The sequence below is a fragment of the Cephus cinctus genome, unplaced genomic scaffold (assembly GCF_000341935.2).
Source record: "Cephus cinctus unplaced genomic scaffold, Ccin1 Ccin1_scaffold0168, whole genome shotgun sequence".
NCBI lineage: Eukaryota > Metazoa > Arthropoda > Insecta > Hymenoptera > Cephidae > Cephus > Cephus cinctus.
The window spans coordinates 2,620,174-2,639,036 of record NW_014332892.1 but is presented as its reverse complement, the minus strand read 5'-3'; the positions used below and the strand labels follow the sequence as shown (position 1 = coordinate 2,639,036).

The 18,863-nt window shown below is 36.3% G+C and overlaps 3 protein-coding genes and 1 long non-coding RNA gene across 25 annotated transcripts; 2 read left to right on the top strand and 2 right to left on the bottom strand.

The window, feature by feature from the left end:
- Window positions 1-64: 64 nt before the first annotated feature.
- On the top strand, window positions 65-1,229 carry LOC107263980. The gene is made up of 2 exons (XR_003058716.1): window positions 65-151; window positions 226-1,229. It is a non-coding gene; the product is annotated as an uncharacterized LOC107263980 (long non-coding RNA).
- Window positions 879-8,520, bottom strand: LOC107263973 (phospholipid scramblase 1). Of its 22 annotated transcripts, none has more exons than XM_025081499.1 (11): window positions 7,935-8,377; window positions 5,616-7,431; window positions 5,052-5,159; window positions 4,858-4,980; window positions 3,147-4,737; window positions 2,710-2,808; window positions 2,425-2,642; window positions 2,190-2,348; window positions 1,931-2,092; window positions 1,788-1,842; window positions 879-1,602 (listed from the first exon to the last, which is right to left on the bottom strand). In XM_025081499.1, exons 6-10 carry the CDS (start codon window positions 2,795-2,797, stop codon window positions 1,798-1,800), a joined length of 672 nt encoding a protein of 223 aa, XP_024937267.1. In that variant the 5' UTR covers window positions 2,798-2,808; window positions 3,147-4,737; window positions 4,858-4,980; window positions 5,052-5,159; window positions 5,616-7,431; window positions 7,935-8,377; the 3' UTR covers window positions 879-1,602; window positions 1,788-1,797. The 22 variants fall into 22 exon arrangements, 21 of the variants coding, with proteins under 21 accessions (XP_024937267.1, XP_024937268.1, XP_024937269.1 ...); XM_025081500.1 differs by having other exon boundaries at window positions 4,858-4,962; XM_025081501.1 differs by having other exon boundaries at window positions 4,858-4,962; window positions 5,052-5,156.
- Window positions 8,498-14,886, top strand: LOC107263975 (ras-related protein Rap-2c). The gene is made up of 2 exons (XM_015731748.2): window positions 8,498-10,192; window positions 10,515-14,886. The coding sequence occupies exon 1, from the start codon at window positions 8,972-8,974 to the stop codon at window positions 9,515-9,517; it is 546 nt and encodes a 181-aa protein (XP_015587234.1). The 5' UTR covers window positions 8,498-8,971; the 3' UTR covers window positions 9,518-10,192; window positions 10,515-14,886.
- Window positions 14,887-15,228: 342 nt separating this feature from the next.
- On the bottom strand, window positions 15,229-18,847 carry LOC107263965. The gene has a single exon (XM_015731703.2). The coding sequence runs from the start codon at window positions 18,619-18,621 to the stop codon at window positions 15,772-15,774; it is 2,850 nt and encodes a 949-aa protein (XP_015587189.1). The 5' UTR covers window positions 18,622-18,847; the 3' UTR covers window positions 15,229-15,771.
- Window positions 18,848-18,863: the final 16 nt, after the last annotated feature.

The following is an 18,863-nucleotide window of genomic DNA, read 5'->3' as shown; positions in this document are numbered from 1 at the left end:
GCAACGCACACCAGATCACGTGCGATTCGGACCCACCCTATAAAATATAGTATGCGTAGTGGATCCCGTTTACACGTGCCGGGAGAGAGAATTTTTGAAGATTCTCTCTTTCTCTCTCTCTCTCTCCCAGATTGTACAGTCTCTGCCAAAAGTTAGTATGGAGAGTACATATGTTCAGCCGTAATAACAGCAAAATTCAGTATGCTTGTGAATTGTAACTTTTAGTCCGCAATAGCAAACGGCAGATGATCATCCAAAGATAAACAGAAAAAAACCTGAAACGCACCGGCGCAGTCTATTCTTATGGCGATACGCCTTCCAGTATACATGTATTTCAGTTGTCCCACTTACCAATGTAATTTCATTATTATATCTAGTAAAATAAAAGTCATGTTCAGTTTCGTGAGTAAATTTAAAAAGAATACTTTAGGTGAACATTTTGAAGAATAAAGACAATTGATGATAATTTACATCAATAAACATCCATTGACAGGTTGCAAGAAAAGTACAATGAACAGCGGGGGTCGAACTCAGGTCGACAGTGTGGTAGCTGGAACGTTGGTTCCTGGTCGTTTAGTCTTATATTCTTGGAGTACAGTATTGTACTATATTAACCGTTTGAATTCCAGGGGTCATTGAAAAAGCATTGTCGAAAAATGTCGACCAGTGCAATATCATTGTCCATAGCGTTCAAGTGTACTGGGATTTTTCGATATGAAATTTTAAGCAGCGCGATCGCGCTGCTGGGGACTCAAACGGTTAGAAGTTTTGCGGCTATGTCACCCGCAGTCTGCGTCCTGCCCTCGTGAAAGGAACCATCATGAAGGGAACAACACTTGATGCAGATATATAATATCAGAACAGAATATAATATAGGATTAGAGGAACAATATACTTTATTTAACGAGTTAACAGTTTGATCAAAATACTATTATAGTTTTTTTTTTAGTTGAACATTGTAAAAAGACTGTATTGGCTTAACAGTTGAGGTAGGCAGCATCATTGTACTTTCATCAGTTATCAATTTGTAGTAGCTAACAGAATAGACTGTCTTGTATAATCTTTGCAAATATTCCCTCTAATGTAAAATATTATAAATCTAATAGCACGCATGCTGTAAACAGTTGTATAGTACTGTAAGCTTTAAATATAATGTATATAATAATATATTCTGTATAGCGTAATACTAATATCTGCAAATAAATATGTAGTAGTAAGTTAAACTATTATATAGGTCTATCACATGAAATTATTGTCTTCGTGAGATTAAATCTAATGCCCTATAAAATAAATTCTCATCAAAACAGTGCCATCATTGAACATGTACCGTATGGGTATAACGCTTGACAGTATTTTTCTTCTCACTTTTAACTTTAACGCACAGTTGTCATAGTATCCTTTTTCTCTTCTTCCATAAGAAAAGACCTATATATTGTATATTATAACTTATGGCGCTTAATTAGCTTAATTTGTTTTTGAATACTTGACTCTTGCATTGAGTATAGGTCTCGGTGTAATATATAGATCACCTTCATGTTAACAATATCATAAACTACATTATTACTTTCAGAAGTTCTCTGCATCAAAGCAGTAATCAACATCCTAAAATTATACACAATGTTCAATTATTAAATGAGACTTTGACAAACAACTGATGTATAGCTAGACTAAAATATATCCTCAGTTAAAATGTAAGGAATAATTCTTAATTCTGAACTCAAAAAAATGAAACAATTGTGTAAATTTGCATAAACGTGTGGGATCTCTACATATTATACTGTAACTACCTTGCTGTGATTACAAACATATCTTCTTTCCTGAACCTTCAAAGTACATGAAATCCTAAAAAAATAAGAAAATGCAAATATAATTATCTGAACTCGATTATATGGAAATTCAGCACAATGAACGAAAAATACTTGGAACTTACAATTAATAAACAACTGGCCAATAGCAAAGCCTTAGTCTGTACGTCAAGATCCATCGGGAAACTCATTCCAAACACGTCAGCATTCGTAAAGAATTCTTGAACAATACCAGACCACTGTTTTGAAATCCGTCCTATCTCATGTTTCCCATCCGATGAAAAAATCTATGTAAGTAAAATAGAAATGTATCAGTAGGTGTTATAAATTGGTAAAGAAGAAATCAAGCAAACGAATATTTGTCATTATTTGGTTGACACTTACTTTAAAATTGACAGTCATAAAAGGACAACGGCAAAAAGGTCCCTTTATCTTAATAACAGTGTCCCCATTTAAATTGCAAATTGAAAATGACGGACGCAAGGGATTCCAATTTTGCACAATGGTTCCTATTTTGAGAGCATTGACGAATACTTCCATTTCCTGTAAGTCAGGATACAATTATTGTATAAATATGGTATCAATCTTTTCTTGTGATATTAAAAACTCGACTTTGTACCTGCAAAAAGCAGGGACACAGACAGGAACTGGATCTGAACGGTCGACAAAGTGTAATAACCTCCCTCATGGTATTGTTGGTGATTTTCATAATAAAAGGTCGATATTTTCCACAACAGCATCGTGCACAAAAATTAGATTCTTCCTCAACTAGAAAGAGTACTTGTCCACTGGCATTCTTAACAATGTACTTATTAATCGTGTCCCATCCAGTGATCACTATAAATTTTCATCAATAAATTAATTACCAAAATAATAAATATAGAAAGTGAAATTTACTATATACCTTCAAGGATCTCCACTTGTTGTTGCACAAAAAACATATCGAGGGTCATAAGGCATTCCAACCCTGTTGGACAATTCGAATTTGGCATTGACGAGCCACCTAAAATAAATTACATTAATTACAATTTACTCCAGAATTCAGCTTGATATCAGTTATCGTGAACCTGGAAGGAGATAGAAAATAATAGTGAATATCAACATCAAGTGGAAGCTGAGCAGTGCCAAGTATACAGACAATTCATTGTTAAAATTGGTGCCATTGTGTTGATTAGTACTTTACACGTATTTATTCTTCAAGCTCGTCCGACTGTCTTATGCTTCATTAATTATTAGTTTCCTCCATAGCAAAAATCCTTATATAATATAATATTTGTAAAGATAAAAATATTCACTTCTAACATTCTACTTTCTATTTATAATTAAAATAAATTGTTAAACCTTTGTTCCTCTTCTGTCAGAAATCTCGTGTAACCCTTCCGTTTCCGGTACCTTTTAACTGTTCCTCTCAGTAAGCTTCTCACGTGCCTACGAAGCTGCTGAAGTTTACCTTTCCAAGAGCTTTCAAAATACTTCGACTCCATCACTCGTATCAATTGACAAGTAATGATAATGATTCTTTCGCGTTCATTAAAATCGGTTTATCGCTATTAACTTGATCCACGACTGTAAACGCAGTGTGAAAATATCTTATCCGACACGTTGCCTGCGATTAATTGAAGCTTACAACTCAGTCGTTTCTAACAATCATTGACAAATAAGTCGTAAAGTCATTTTTCAATAATCAGAATATTAATCCGGTATTTCACGCCGTATCCTGAATCGTTTCTCAACGAGCTCGTCGGAAATTTGCGGTTGGCCGTCGAAATTCAAAGCTTGGATTCTTCTTCGCTTCCCACGATCAATCTATTTCCTTACAATTAATCTGACTCACGTGTCACAATATACAAAACAAATGGTGTATTCAATGCACACGTAAATTAGCCAAAATAAAGTAAGAACATTTCACCAAGTACTCTCTGTGCTATTTATTATTTCTTTTTATTCAGTGCACTATACTTATCCGGGCCACTTAAGAACAATAACGCATAAGTGCTCGACGCCCGTCAAAGTTGCTCAACGAATTACAAGGAATCACCCACGCACTTCCGTTCAGTCAAAGAAGCGAATTTCACAAACGGAACAACTTTATTTATCCGCCACATTGAATCCTCGAATAGAGGAAACAACGAACAACCGCAGCGAAACGTAATTAAAGTCGCGTTACCAAAGACAACACTAATAGTCACCATCTACGACAGTGACGCAGATGAGGAACGTAGCTATTTCGCGAAAGGAGTGAAACACTTATTTTTCCGAAGTCCCTCTTTATGCTTTCCTCAAGAGGTAAACAAGTAGGAGGATATCGCAGCGATACAATTAAAGCGCAGAGATGAATAATGTAACGATGTGAAATTCTGACTCGACGTCAAACGTCCAGTACAAGAAAACCAACGAAGAGGATCACCGAGATGTCCGATACTCGTTCGGTAGACTAAGTATATATGAGTGGGAGGTACAATTGTCACTTCTTGAATCGGTGTCTAAATTGTTTTCTGGGAGGGTGACCTGAGGTAACGCACGTTTGCACAGACTGATAACACACTGGAGCATCAAGGGGAACTCGACAATGATCCCGACGAGTCCATAAGCTCTCCTGACAATCATTATGTAGTTATCTGTCACTTAGTAATCTAGTCTAGTTGGTATTAGTAATACGTACAGGACCTGAAGGATGACTTGAAAAATCTAGATGAAAATACAACAGCATCGTTTAAAATGACAATACAATTTATTTACAGTTTAGAGTACTAGAGTTTCGGATAAGCAACAGAAAGGGAATTATTTAATTTTTCTGTTAGAAATGACGGTTGTTCTTAAATGTTTTCCTGTACTGAGTGACGTTTTTCCACACTTCTTAGTATCACAAAATCTTCCTTGTGTTGATCCAATAATCAATGGCGTACTTTCTTTCAAGATATTCACTGATATACTGGCAAAATAAGAAAAATATAAAAACATATCAACTTAAAGTTTATTTGAAATATTTAAAAAAATCACGTTTTCTTTAAAAAAAAAAAGCCATGATCAATTGGTATTTCGAGAGACGTACCTGCTAGCAAGGGCATATTCAGTCCCTCTTCAGATTTTATCGCTTGTGTCGTTATAGGATCCTTTACGGGCCATCCAGCTTCTTGTGGAGTTTGCCACGCCATATCTGATTTTCAAAAAGAATCTGTAATTATGTATGAGCATATGTTAATCATTATTCTTTTTCTAATACAATATAAATTCTCGATCCGATACCTGGATTACGAAAAGCCTCTGGAGAACCTTGAAGAACGCGTAAAGCCAGCTCCCTGTTTTACCGATCCAGTAACAGCAAAACTGTTAGCTCAGAAAATCACCACTCTGCTGCAAAGGATGAACAGCATGACAAACTGTATCATTAAAATGCCAGGTCGTTGCTCATGCACGTTCTATCAGTATTAAGTTTAGAGGTCATTAGACTTGTGCCAGGAGTTGTGGTAGGGACAGACAAATGATAACGATATCACATTGTTATTACTAAATTATCTTCTCTACGTGCTCTCGACATGGTCGATTTGAAGCTTATTTACAATGAACTTTAATAGATGTTCATTGTCTATTTGATACTGAATTTTTAATTGAAGCATAGAGTACATGTGTCATGAACGATCATGCAAAAAATGTTAGGCTTTTATCAAGTCATTATTTATAAAAATCCGTATCAACACAAGATATGATTATTTGGACAATAAGAATTGTTAGGGTAGTAGCGACTGTTGCTGCTAGGTATACTTTTTGTTAAGGTTTGGTTAGGTACAGCGCACCGAGAAAGGTACATACCGTTAGAAGCTGAATGATATTATCTTTGTTGAAGACATATTGAAAGTACCTTAGAATGACTGAACGTCACGTATTCGAACCTATGTACTTCACACACATCCCCATGCTTACCTCGGCGAAGAAAATAAATTATTATGAAAGATTCATACTCATCTGAACAAAGATTGTAACAGCAGCAAGTATGTATCTATGCAATATATGGACATAAACTTGAATCTTCATCGTAAAGCCAGTAACTGTGATATTTATATATTTCAAAAAATTTTAATTAACTAAAATAAATTATACATACGTATTAAAATTCATGATGTACGATTGGCGGAATGTCGACGCTAGTTATTATTTAGAAGTAAAATTATTAGCAAAATAATTATTCAAAGTATGTAGAAGAGTACAGTTCGTCAAAGTATAATGTCAGTCATATGAATATAGCGAAGATAAAATACATCTATTTCTTGTAGTCAAAAGAAAGAATGTATAGAAAAGTTAGACACTGCTTGGTATTACAAGGCTTAAGCTCATTTGTATGTAACAGGAAACCAGAGGGAGATAAATACGTTCACATCATTACGAAGGTCACGACACGCCTGTTCAAGCCGAACCGTATGATTCTTGTTCGACAGAAAAAGATAGAGAGAAAGAGAGAGACAGATATGAGAAGAGAAAAAGGAAATGGGATGTATTTTAAAATTTACTTTACTATTATCGAGAAAGTAGTTATATTTCTTTTAGATCCATATAGATAAATAAGATCAAAGGGCACGTCACAGTACTAACAGTAAATTTCGAAACTGAACCTTTTTCAATTTTCGTCTAAAGTCATTAAGCTCCAGGAAATATGGCGCGAATTCAAACTGTATTCAAATTTCAGTCCCGACAAGAGGGACGCCACTAGTGCACTCTACTGGCCAAAATACAGTACTTGGAGAGGAAATTAATTTTGCGAAACTAAATTTTTATTCACCATCGCAGAGGGAGACAAGTGATACATCGCTCGGTTATTTGCACTTTCATTGGATGATATCATCATCCAAGAAACAGGATACTTTCCTAATTCCATTTGTATGTAATGGATGCACGTATAAAGGCGTAGAAACCGTGCGCGCTCGTGGATTCAATGACACATATCTTTACTGATAATTAATAACTATTGAAATATTAAAAAATTATGTTTTCCAAAAATATGCTGGCATATTGTGTAACAGTATGTAAAGCCTGCTGAAATATGCTAGAATATGGACGTTATTAGCTATTAGGTTACACGCCATTTCACGTTGTGCACGTGTACTTCCTGTTCAAATTAAGGAATTTATTTTTAGTACGTCAATGCCTTGCACTTAAGCCTAGAAATGCACGCTTCCTTATCATACTTCTGAACTACACGTTAGCGTTCAATGGACCCTATGCAATTTTTCTTGTTGTATCCTTTTCTGAATAACGCAATAATTCATGAGCACTACAAATTGATAATTAGAAATTGCAAAAATTATATATTCTGTTTCGGCTTAATCCGAAAGTGTCAAACACGACTTCTAAGACAAATTTTTGTATAATTTCATTAGGTAGTTATACTCTGGTCCGGTATTCACTGTCAGTACTATGAGTATCGTCGTGTGTCTGTTTACATACTTGCAGTTGAGTGAGACGCAACCATTTCAAAGTACTGGAATTTAATTTTTATTGTACCCTCCGAATGGCTGTATCCCAGTGCGCGATTTTAGGGTCAATTTTCGGTGATTAGACGCCATATTCAGAAACTCTTAGTAATAATTATACAAAAGTTAAGCCATACCTTCGCACTAATTTCGTCGAAAATCTTGACGGTGCCGCAAGAAAGTGTAAAGAATTATAAATTAGAAACAGTTCGGAATATTCGTGGAATTGTAAGAAAGATAGTAGTGTTTTCCGCGCATAAACGGTATACTATCATTCTCTAAAATATTTGCTACAAAAGATATCATTATTGATCCAAGCCGAAGGGCTGAGACATGCATTTTTTAAATTTCACTCTACACTGTTTAAATATTGTCGTAAAAAGTTGGAGAAATAATTTCAAATCAATAAAAAAAATTGGTAGTTTATTTTTATATGAAATAATTCTCATAAAAATTGATTTTTACCGTTCAAAAGCCGAAATACATATGACATTAACACCGCAAGGATATTTGCATTGTATAATTTGAGGTTATTTTCACTGTATACATATATTTAAAAAACGGTACAGTCAATGCTTAGAAACTTTACACGCACGAAGATTATGTCTCTGCTTAGGACATAAAAATTTCAAATCGATTAGTTGGATTTATTTAATAGCTGTACCTCCTTAATACCGCAGACCGTCACTGATGGCGTTGAGTGCATGAACGAGAACAAGGATATTTAGTACGTATAATTATCGAGAACAGTGAGATCTGAAATTTCCAACAATTTCATGCTCGACCAATTGAGAAACGAAATGATCGGTTGATTGATCACTGTAAGACCGAGAAAAAAAATGAATATTTAAGTACTGGTCCACTCCCTCGCTCAGATTTCCTTCTATTCGATTTCAACGCGGTGATTCTGTCGCGTTACTACACACAATTTCTTTGTAACAGATTCAGCAGAATCAGTGACGAACAGTGACAGATCTCGAGGATCTTTACCAAGTTGAATGATTGACGTTTTGGCTAAAGAGAATAGTCTCCGCGACCGTCAATAAATGGCAACACCTTGCTCGAGGAGCGGACGACAAAAGTAATCTCGTCGGTTCCTGGTTTCCTATTGGAAGAGTTTCCTCGGAAAGGAAGAGATTAACCAATAGGCAAGCTTACCGCGTTATCAGAGCGCAGGCGATTCGGAACCACCTACGAACGCAGCCTCAGTCTACGCAGGTCTGCTCTGTACAGCTCACGCTCCGCCGATAAAGGCACCCCGGTTGGCACATTCGAAGAAAATCCAAGTACGATAAGATGGCGTCACACACGAACAGTCTGGCGAAGGAGTAAGGGGCACGAAGAGACAGGAAGACAGGCCCAGCCAGTGAGACAGCCAGGAACCTAGTCATTAAGGCATACAGAGAGCTCAGGAAAGACAGTGAATAAGTGCGGTAGGGTGTCATGTACTCAAGTCGTGGTGACGACTCTCTTTGTGCGAGAAGTTCCGCGTGATCCTTTTCCTTTCGATGCCTTTGTTCGACGGTGGATCGTCGCGAAGTTCTTACTTGGTCCTGGCGGTGGTGTGGCGGTGGAGGCGGTAGGATCAGACCGTCAGGGAGACCGAGGTGCAGACGTACGAGGAGGAGGAGCAGGAGGGCTCATCTCGTAGAGTCCCGAAGCTAGTACGACAAGGACGAGGAGAAGAGCGGTGTGCACAAAATGCGCGAGTTCAAGGTGGTAGTGTTAGGCTCGGGCGGGGTGGGCAAGAGCGCGCTGACCGTGCAGTTTGTGTCCGGTTGCTTCATGGAGAAGTATGACCCGACGATCGAGGACTTCTACCGAAAGGAAATTGAGGTGGATAACTCGCCGTGTGTTCTTGAGATCCTGGACACAGCGGGTACGGAGCAGTTTGCCAGTATGCGCGACCTTTACATCAAGAATGGTCAGGGCTTCGTCGTGGTTTATAGTCTGACTAATCATCAGACCTTTCAAGACATCAAGGCCATGAAGGAGTTGATAACACGCGTCAAGGGTACTGAAAGGGTACCTGTATTACTTGTGGCAAACAAGCTAGATCTGGAGCACCAGCGTGAAGTTGAAACAGCTGAGGGAAGTACTCTTGCGCAGCAATGGGGGTGTCCCTTCGTTGAAGCTTCTGCAAAGAACCGTACCAATGTCAATGAGATGTTTGCAGAGATTGTGCGTGAGATGAATTTCAGTCCAGAAAAAGAGAAGAAGAGCTACTGCTGTTGCAGCGTCCTCTAATACTTAATCAAAACCCCAGCTGAGCAGACTGAACCGTGCTAGGTAAATATGGGATAGACCCTAAGACTCAGCTGGGATGTGCTGTGAACTCGACGACTTGTAAGAATAATTAACGACGTATGAACTCAGTGACTACGACTTGACAATGGCTGGATCAGGGGTGAACAATGGCATTGTCGTCTCATTTTTCTATGGAAAACCGCAGATAGCGACAGCTGCGGACAAATATTTTAATATACATGGATAGTATTATATGTAATATTATTGTAATATATAACGTTAGATATAAGCGGGCAACGAGAGGTGAATCGATAGTAAAGGACCAATTCGTGGCAGAGAGATATCGACACAGCATGGAGGGTGAGCTGAACTGCCCTGCGTTAGTTATTAATTGTTAACGGCAAAACCAAACTCGATATCGCTAGCTTTCTGCTCAATTCAAAACACCCGTTGTGCATTCGTCCATCTCGGCCGCACGCCGTTATTACTCACAAATTAGGTGCTGACTAATGAAGCATTGAAGTCGCTTGCAGATATTGAAGGGACTGCTGCGGCGGTCGGTTGGCCTCAATACCAGAAGGAGAGATACGTTCTCTATGTCGCTGGATTTAGGATAGAGAAGACCTTCGTCGCCGCTTTTTGGCAAGGTACCAAAAAGAAAAAAAATCGCATTAGGTACGAATCTTTATTGTAACTATTAGCCAAGAGAAATTAGACAGTCTGGTAAATCCAATGATTTACATCATCAAGACGTTTTTTATTAGCAATATTCGTTAAACATCTACGTAACGCGTTCGTGATGCGTTTTGGGCTGCGACTAAAGAGCACTTATATTGCAATATATCAAATGAAAACTGCCCTTAATTTTACTCTTTATTGAACAAGCTAGCCTTGGAATAATGGACATTTATACGTGGTCAAAGAATTGACAAACTTTTATAAGAAGTCTTTACGCTCAACCAAGCAATTTCTGATAAATTTTCTCTTTCTGTTACAGAAAACTTGGTTAAATCTTTTGAACGACAGACTGCGTTTTACTTCCTTTTACTAAACGTTCACTGTTCCTCTCTATTCAGAATCCAGATGCAACAGATGCATTGTTCAACCATTACAGTAGCACAGTCAAATATCTTGCATCGCAAAGAGACATACGAAATAAGATGAGACACAATTAGAGAATTCTTAACATTAATATAAACACAAGACACGTCAGAGTGGTGCAAGCTATACAGTGACACACGCATTAAAACCTAACTAATAAGTTCTCATAGACACATAAAAGCATAACCCGCATAGCGTCCTTTGGAAGTTTACGTTTATTGCACCAGAGTCCATCAAGATTAGATATGTATAGCACGAAAATATGACACAATAGGATTATTTCACTGTTACAATATTTACAACACATTCTCGAAGGCGAAAAGATGAGAAAAGGTCAGCAAATGGTCGATTGTCTCGCAACTAAACGTTGCATCGATTCCTTCGGCTGCAAAAACTTTTAACTAGATTGCTCGTAACAAGATTGAGACTATCCGTTATTTTTTTATGTTTACCATTGTGCATACAAAAATCACGTTTGATTAAAAGCCACGTGCGTTCGCTGGTAGCCCGCTGAAAGAAAAAAAAAAGAAACAGAAGAATGATGACATACGTAAAGAAGCAATGCCTCCCGTGCAGTACTAGGTAGTAGGTCGTGTGTAATTTTTCTCAAGTGACCAAAATCATATTGTCTGATGTTAAATATCGCTTCGATACCATAGCAGTCATTATATTAGCTCAATATATTATTTAATATACCGTCGAAGTGATTGACCGTAATGATTGTGCGTAACGCAGCTTGCGCAAACTAAAAGTTGTCAGTCATTGATTTCTTTTATATTGTTAATGAAGAAAAACACCCTACGATATAGTCGACGTTACAGTTTTCCAATTTATTTATCATCCTCGTGCGAGAACTTCTTTTTTTCCATTGGCATGCATGCCTACACCTATTCGTACACGTGGTGCACACGATATTCCCCGTTAACCAGTCTCTGGGTGCGTGCGAAAAAGTTTCGAAAAATCAGTGATAAATTAAAACGATAAATGTATAAACTGATGATAGAGCGATGCGAATGAATTTATAATAAGCACAACCAAATCGCACGTCTATTGCTGTAATATTGGAGATTAGCGATTATCATTGATAAATTATTAGAAAATCAGGGTAGCGATTGAGAGCACGGTCGTGCGAATTTGTATCATCCGTACAGCGATCATCATCATCATAAGGCGCCTCTATCACACGTCTGGTTATCAGCTGCGAGATACGAGTAGTGAAACCACAAGGGAATTTAAATTAGTCTCGTAGTAAATGCCATTTTAAAAAAATTTTTTTCTTTTTTCTTTTATCTAATTTTTGAATGATTAGCGCACACGATCTAACTATGCCCGAATGCTCTTCGTAAAAAAAAAAATACGACTCGAGAAAGCTCCCGGTATACTCGCAATCGACTATTTTATCACTTGAAACACACATAGTCTTGCTGTGATCCCGTAGACGTAATTGCACTTTTGTAATTAACATTGATGATGATAATGATGATAATAATAATTATTAATAAAGCCTGTTGGGCATCAAAAAGGCCTCTTAATCGCTAACGTTCTCATTCGTTATTCGACTTTTACGTTTGCCTGCTTATTTCTTTCTTGCTTTCTTTTATTCTTTTTGTTCTCTTTTCCTCTCTTATATATATATTCTTTTTTCGTACCGTTGCATATTCTCAAAATCATCGCGCACTCACGATGCACATTTTGCTGAGACATACCGCATCCGGATAGGTCTCCAAGTACTGAATACTCTGAAACAAAAAGTCTATTTATATATTTGTACGAGAAATTCGTTAGCTCGTAGTCGCTTGCCCAAGTCGAAATTGCATAATATTTTTCTAAAGGTGCCGAGAGGAAAATAGGGAATGGGACGTTTAAAGGAAAGGAAGGTAGATAAAAGGAAATAGCATCTTACTGTAACGTAAAGACAAAAATGGGAAGGGGGGTAAGAGGGGGATAATAATTAAAAAAGTAAATGAAAATATACTCCTCACACTTGGGGAACTATCGGGAACGTCCAATGTCCGGATAGTTGTTGTTGTTGTTCTTGTTGCGCCCACGCCTGCGTCAGCCAGCATATCATCCCAAGGACCAGACTTTTTTTAAAAACTGTCTACTCGATGAATTACCTATTTGATACTTAGCGAAATATATGAAAATATTGAAAGAAGTAAAACGTTGAGATCACGCGACTAACGAACTTGTTCGTTATAATTAACTAATTAAGTATTTACACATTTGTTATGCAACTGGGTCACATTAATTGGAAAACACCACAATTTAGATGTATATCGGCCTTTCAGTACTACCTGCGTATGATATTGAGTACGAAATATGTTATATTTTTTACAATGTGAAGAATCTGTAAATATTATAGTGTCAAGTTATATATATATATACATACACACACACACATATATATATATATATATAATAATAATAAAAGTAATTATCTCACATGTGAAAAGACGACGGTGAATAACTTACGGTGGAAAAATGTGCGTCACTCCAGATCTGAGCGATACATAAAGGATCTAGACTCATCTAGGGAATCGGAATATTCTTCTTGAGAATTATTTAATTCTCTCTCTTTCTCTCTCGATACGTTCGTTTGTTCGTTAGGTCGTTAGAAGAGGAAAAAGGAAACAAAAATTATTGCTATGAGAATTTTCCTAAAAAGGCGTCTGCACTCGAGTCTGCGTGGCATTCTGGGCCATTTGCTTCGTACAGCAGGTGCTACAAGTGCTCGGTTAAGAATATTATATTTGTTTCACGTGCAGTTCGAATATTCCAATTGAGATTGCCAGCGCAATGATCTAGTCATTACGAAACTCTTGTGTTGACTCAAATGACACGAAGAACTGCGAAATACGATTTGAATAGTGAGACGTTAGAATTCTCCGTGGATAATGCCAATAAGAGTCGTCAGATGTCGTTACGGGAAACGTCTAATGTCAAAAGAACTCGTTGGCGTATATTAATCGAATGGCAACAATATAAATTGCAAATTAGAATTGCACTGTAAGTTGGTCGTAAACATTGAGATCATTAGGCGAGAGACGCGACGTGCACGTGTTAACTCAATGACGTTCCAGCAGCTCGGAGGCCACCGCACATTTTTTCATTGTACGTAACTTTTTCACATTTTTTATTATTAACCATTGTAATGGCATTTTGGCAATATCGCACAAATATAATATAGAAATGAAACTTATTAACTTGTGACTATTGGATGATCCTGTGTAATTATCGGGTTGATTTCTCATTATTTATACATACTTTTTTGTAAACTGACTCTGCCCCCTAACACGTATATTGGCTGTTCCATACGATCATCCAATTGTACTGTTACTCTCTTAAACTTTTCTTTTTTTTTCTCATTTCGTTACCTATCGACAGCCGCTTTTCTTACGTTTATTCTATCTTTCGTTGCCCAGTGTTGTAATCACGTTATATTTAGAGACAACGTAAAATCCAAAAAAACTTTCAAGGACGGAATGGTACATCGGCGCACGGTGTTCTTTGAATCGTCCGATATCATTATAGATTTATGATTTAATTCCATAGTTAAAGCACTGTAGTCAGTTATTAACGTCGCGATGTTCGATTATTAAATTTATATATTAATTTTCTTTATAAGCCGTATTAAGAAGAGCGATATGACAATAACGATCGATTTAAAAGAACAAAAAAATGAGTAAGTAATATTCAATGTACTGATTGTAATATTTAAATATCCGTTAAATTACGTCCACGTCATTCGTATCCATGTGTATGTACACGTATGATGGGTGGCTGTACGTTTGCAAAATGTTTGGACACTTAGTGTATCCGAAGTACGTTTATAAATTTTACAAGCCGATTAGAGAGGACTGTAATTATTGTTGAAAATTATTGCTTCTCTTTTGGCTTCTTCCATTCGACGTGGTTTGTATTATGTATACAATAACGGTGCAATATACACGGTGTACTTGTTGTATGCAAAACTAACTGTTTGACGCGTATTAGTTGACATTAGCTATATTACATTTCATAAACAGCGACATACCGTTAATAACCAAAGAATTTTGTGCGAATTCTTGTACACACGTAGAGCGAGATTTTACATTGATGAATTTAAGATTAATCAAACTCTTAGGCAAAAACTATTAGGATTATTGAATGGAAAATATTTGTTACGAATTGAAATATTGATAGAGGATACAGGATTTTGTCTTTTCGCTGATTGATACTGTGCATTTTGGTGTACTCTATCGTTTAATAAGACTTAGAAAAATTAATTGGAATTACTTTATTATTACCTCGTTTGAGAAATTAAAAATTTTTTTTTTTCTTCCTATCACTTACGCACGCATCTTGATAGTGATATTAATTGGGCTTATCCCTCGAGAGTACTCAAGTGGACGTTACCAGTTGTTTTATATAATGAACATGGAAAATATTGTACTTGAAACAAAGACTACTTTCTGGTCGGTATGACTGTAGCTGCTTTCATACCCTGGATAATAAAAGGGAGCTGAGATTTTTACATTCTTTCGTCTAATAATAATGTAAAAGGAAGGAAAGCAAGATAACAGCACGTGATAGGACGGGGAAGATAGTGGTTTCAAATATGTTCAGCATTTTCCTGTTAGAAGAATCAATGGTGTATTTGAAATAATACACATTGCATAACTGATGATCCTAAACGACAGTTGTATTACATTGATAACGTCATAGCAACATTTTTATGATTAATTATTGCGCTTGTGATTTTAATAACGCCAAACAATTATTTGTTCGCAACTTAAGGAAATATATAATACATAAAATTATAAAATACTCGAGGCTCGTTTATCTTTGAGAAAAAAAATTATAATAATTTCTTTCACCTTTTTGAATTTTAATGGATCGTTTCCAAATTACTCTTTAGCTCGTACATGTATGTTTTATCGAAAATGATACATTTATGATACATTTTTGTAACTGAATAATGTACACTGAGTTGGTATAAGAAGTAAAGTTTAACGTGTTTTAAGAAAATATTTTATAGCAGATTAGGAACAGTCTATTTATAAGACTTAGTGAATTCGTTCACTGCTTTTGAAAGTCTATTCATCGAATACATTTAAACAGCTGCTTAGTCAAATACGCTGTCGAAAGTTATTCTATCACTTTAAAAAATTTCACTTTGATGTTAGCTCGCTGTAATGTTCTGGGTACAAAACTCTGTCCATCACTGAAAGACATTTGTAAACTTCTGGTGCATGCACTGTCATGCACAATGAAATAAACTCCTGTGCAATGTGAAATCTTCTAGCCTTTGTAGATGGTGCGTTGTCATAGGATATAGATTCGTGATTAAGTTCCAGACATTGATTCCCAAAATTCTGCAAAGCTTGAATCAACTCCTGCAGACATTCCTTTGCTGATTCATTTCTGGACGTGTTGCTTATCCATACCATTAGCTGAATATATAAGTCAGAGAAGGTGGAATGCTTGATGCTGTCCTCTAGGATTTTAATATTCTTGATCAAAGACTCCTTCACAAATTCGTAATCCATCATCACGTTGATACTGGAATACCATTTTGTGAATTTAACCGAACATTTTATTAGGAAGGAAAATGTCTCTGGTGAAATGGACTTTGGATACTCTAGAGAAAGGAGACATGCTTCCATGGTGATTCGTAGAAAATTATTGTAGGCATCATTTTCCCTGATCCAATTAAAATATTCCCAATGTATTATTGTGGCTTGGCTACCCAATGTCATATACTCTGCTTCAGTGCAACGGAGGATCAAGTGTCGCAGGAAGTCGTCTCGCAGGAAGCTAAAGTCTTTCAGGAATTTACATAAATTTTCATTAAGCTTTTGGTCTTCTTTCACTTTGTTCATTACGGTGAAACAACGTCGTTCGTAATCTTGTATTATTTCTGTGACGTCCACTCCACTTCTGGTCATGTACCATAAAGGTGCTAGATGTAATTTATCCACAGGTTCTGGAAAATCTGATAAACGCTCAATAAGTTCGAATCTTTTGTTTTGGTCGAGCCACGTTGCCTCATCGTTGAAAAGATCTTCAATTGTCCTGATTAATAGGCAGATTAACTCGGAACTTTGATACTTTGGAAGCTTAATGTCTTTTCGTAGAAAAAAAATTTTCTTAACAATTGCCACAAGAAAGGTATGGGCACGTAATTTCCTTGTATAAGAATTTCTCATTGTTCGAACACAGTTTAGAAGGGATTTTAAATTAGTTACTGTAAATTGGTCGCTTTCCAGGTAAGGTATAAAAATCTTGTTGATTATGTCATTAGCCGTGTACAGTTGTCTGTGCACTAGAGTTTGAATTAAATCTGTAAACTTTTTCATATTCCAACTTTTGCATTCCTTCCAGATTTCCATTAAAGCATTTACTAATAGAGTCTCCTTATCATTGATGCGTATTTGCATGATTGTTGATAGAAGAAGTAAATCATCTGGCAAGATCATTATATTTGGATAATCAGGATGTCCAATTGTAATTTTTAATAAGTTTAGTATTATTTTTTTAGGATTCTGAACGATAAAAAATAAAATTACTCGAAGATTCTTTGGAGATTTAAAATTTGGATTGCGAGCTATAAAATGTTGAAAGTTCTTTTCAGTGTACTGCGATTCCAAGTCTGCACTTGCATCATATTTGAGAATATACTCTAGGACGATCTGAAACACATCTGGTATATTTTGAAGAAGAATACCTTTCATAGTGACGGAGTACACTTGTTGTTTGTAACTTTCCTTATCTGAGTGTTTGAGCACATATGTAAGGATGTCTAATAAATTGAAGCAATCATTTCTATCCAGTAATGATAGGTTCTTTTCTACGTAACTTAAAGTTGACTCATCCCATTCACTGTATCTGTTAATTAGTTCCTTCAGACAGTCTGGTTTTTTGTTGTTAACACCTTGACATAAGTCCTGCAGACTCATCGAAGTAGGTGTAATCACTGGCCCAGGTTTTGAAGACAATTGCTTGAGGCATTCAGATAGATGCTGAAACTGTTCTAGGTGTTCGATGTCTTTGACAGATTCAATAAAATAGTAACAGTCATATCCTATTGACTGTTGTAGAGACAAATTGCTCTTTTTAGGATCACAGAGCTCTGCCCATCCCAAGTAAGTATTGCAGTCAATTTCTTTAATAATCTTCAAAAGTGCATTTACCAGTGCTTGATGAAATTCCAGTATATATTCATCCAATCTTGACAAATCACACTGTACTATAAAATTTCTACCGAATGTGAGTTTATAAAATTTCTCTTTATCAGATTCCATAGGAGTACTTTCTTTGGTATTTTGAAAGCAATCTTTTGCCACTTGCAGAGTTTTCTTCAGTAAAATACCATATCGTTCATATTTTTTTAAACCTTTCAGCTCTTCCACCTTAGTAAACTTGGAGTCAGAAAGCATAGAAATCAATTCTCCTACATTAAGCATCAACTCTTTGAGACTCTCTACCTCGTTCAACATTTGCAACCTTATCTCTTTGGCCCTTATAAATATTTTATAAACATTCCTTATTAACGTAATAATGAGTTTTGATGCTCGTTCAAACTCCAACAGTTCTATACATCTCCTTATAATAGCTAGCAACTCCACACATAGATCCACAGGAACATGCAGGATTGATTCCGCAAGAATATCATCATATTCAAGATACCACAATACTTCCATCAGAAGATACGGAGATAGAGGTAAACACATATCAACCAAATGTCCATTCACAATGTCTTCCAACAACTGCTCTTGAACCTTGAAATTCGTATTGACGACAAGGTATTTAAAGGACTGTATACATCCTGAATCATCCTTCTTATTTGGATCGTTAACTTTGATACCATAACTTTGAAAAATATTTGTTATAGAGCAGCATACATCCTCTATATGTTTTATATTATCCTCTGTTGTTCGTGAGGAAAGAAATTTTAACTGTCCGTACTCACGATCCTTCTTCATTAGAAAGATTTGAATTTTCGTGTACAAATCATCCATTGTTATTCCTTGTGTTTTTACTCTTCCTTAAATAAATGCCCGGCTTTACCCATTGCGACACTTCTCAAACCTTTCTAAATAAACAATCCTCTAGTAGAAAATGCTAGTTCTTTCTATTTTTGACAACTCTCGTATACCGAGCTCCTTTTTTTTCCCTTTTCTTATGGTTGCATCCCCAATGGGCATCGTGCGTCAGTAACTGGTCGTATTTGAAAGTTCCACACTAGATGGCGATGTACATC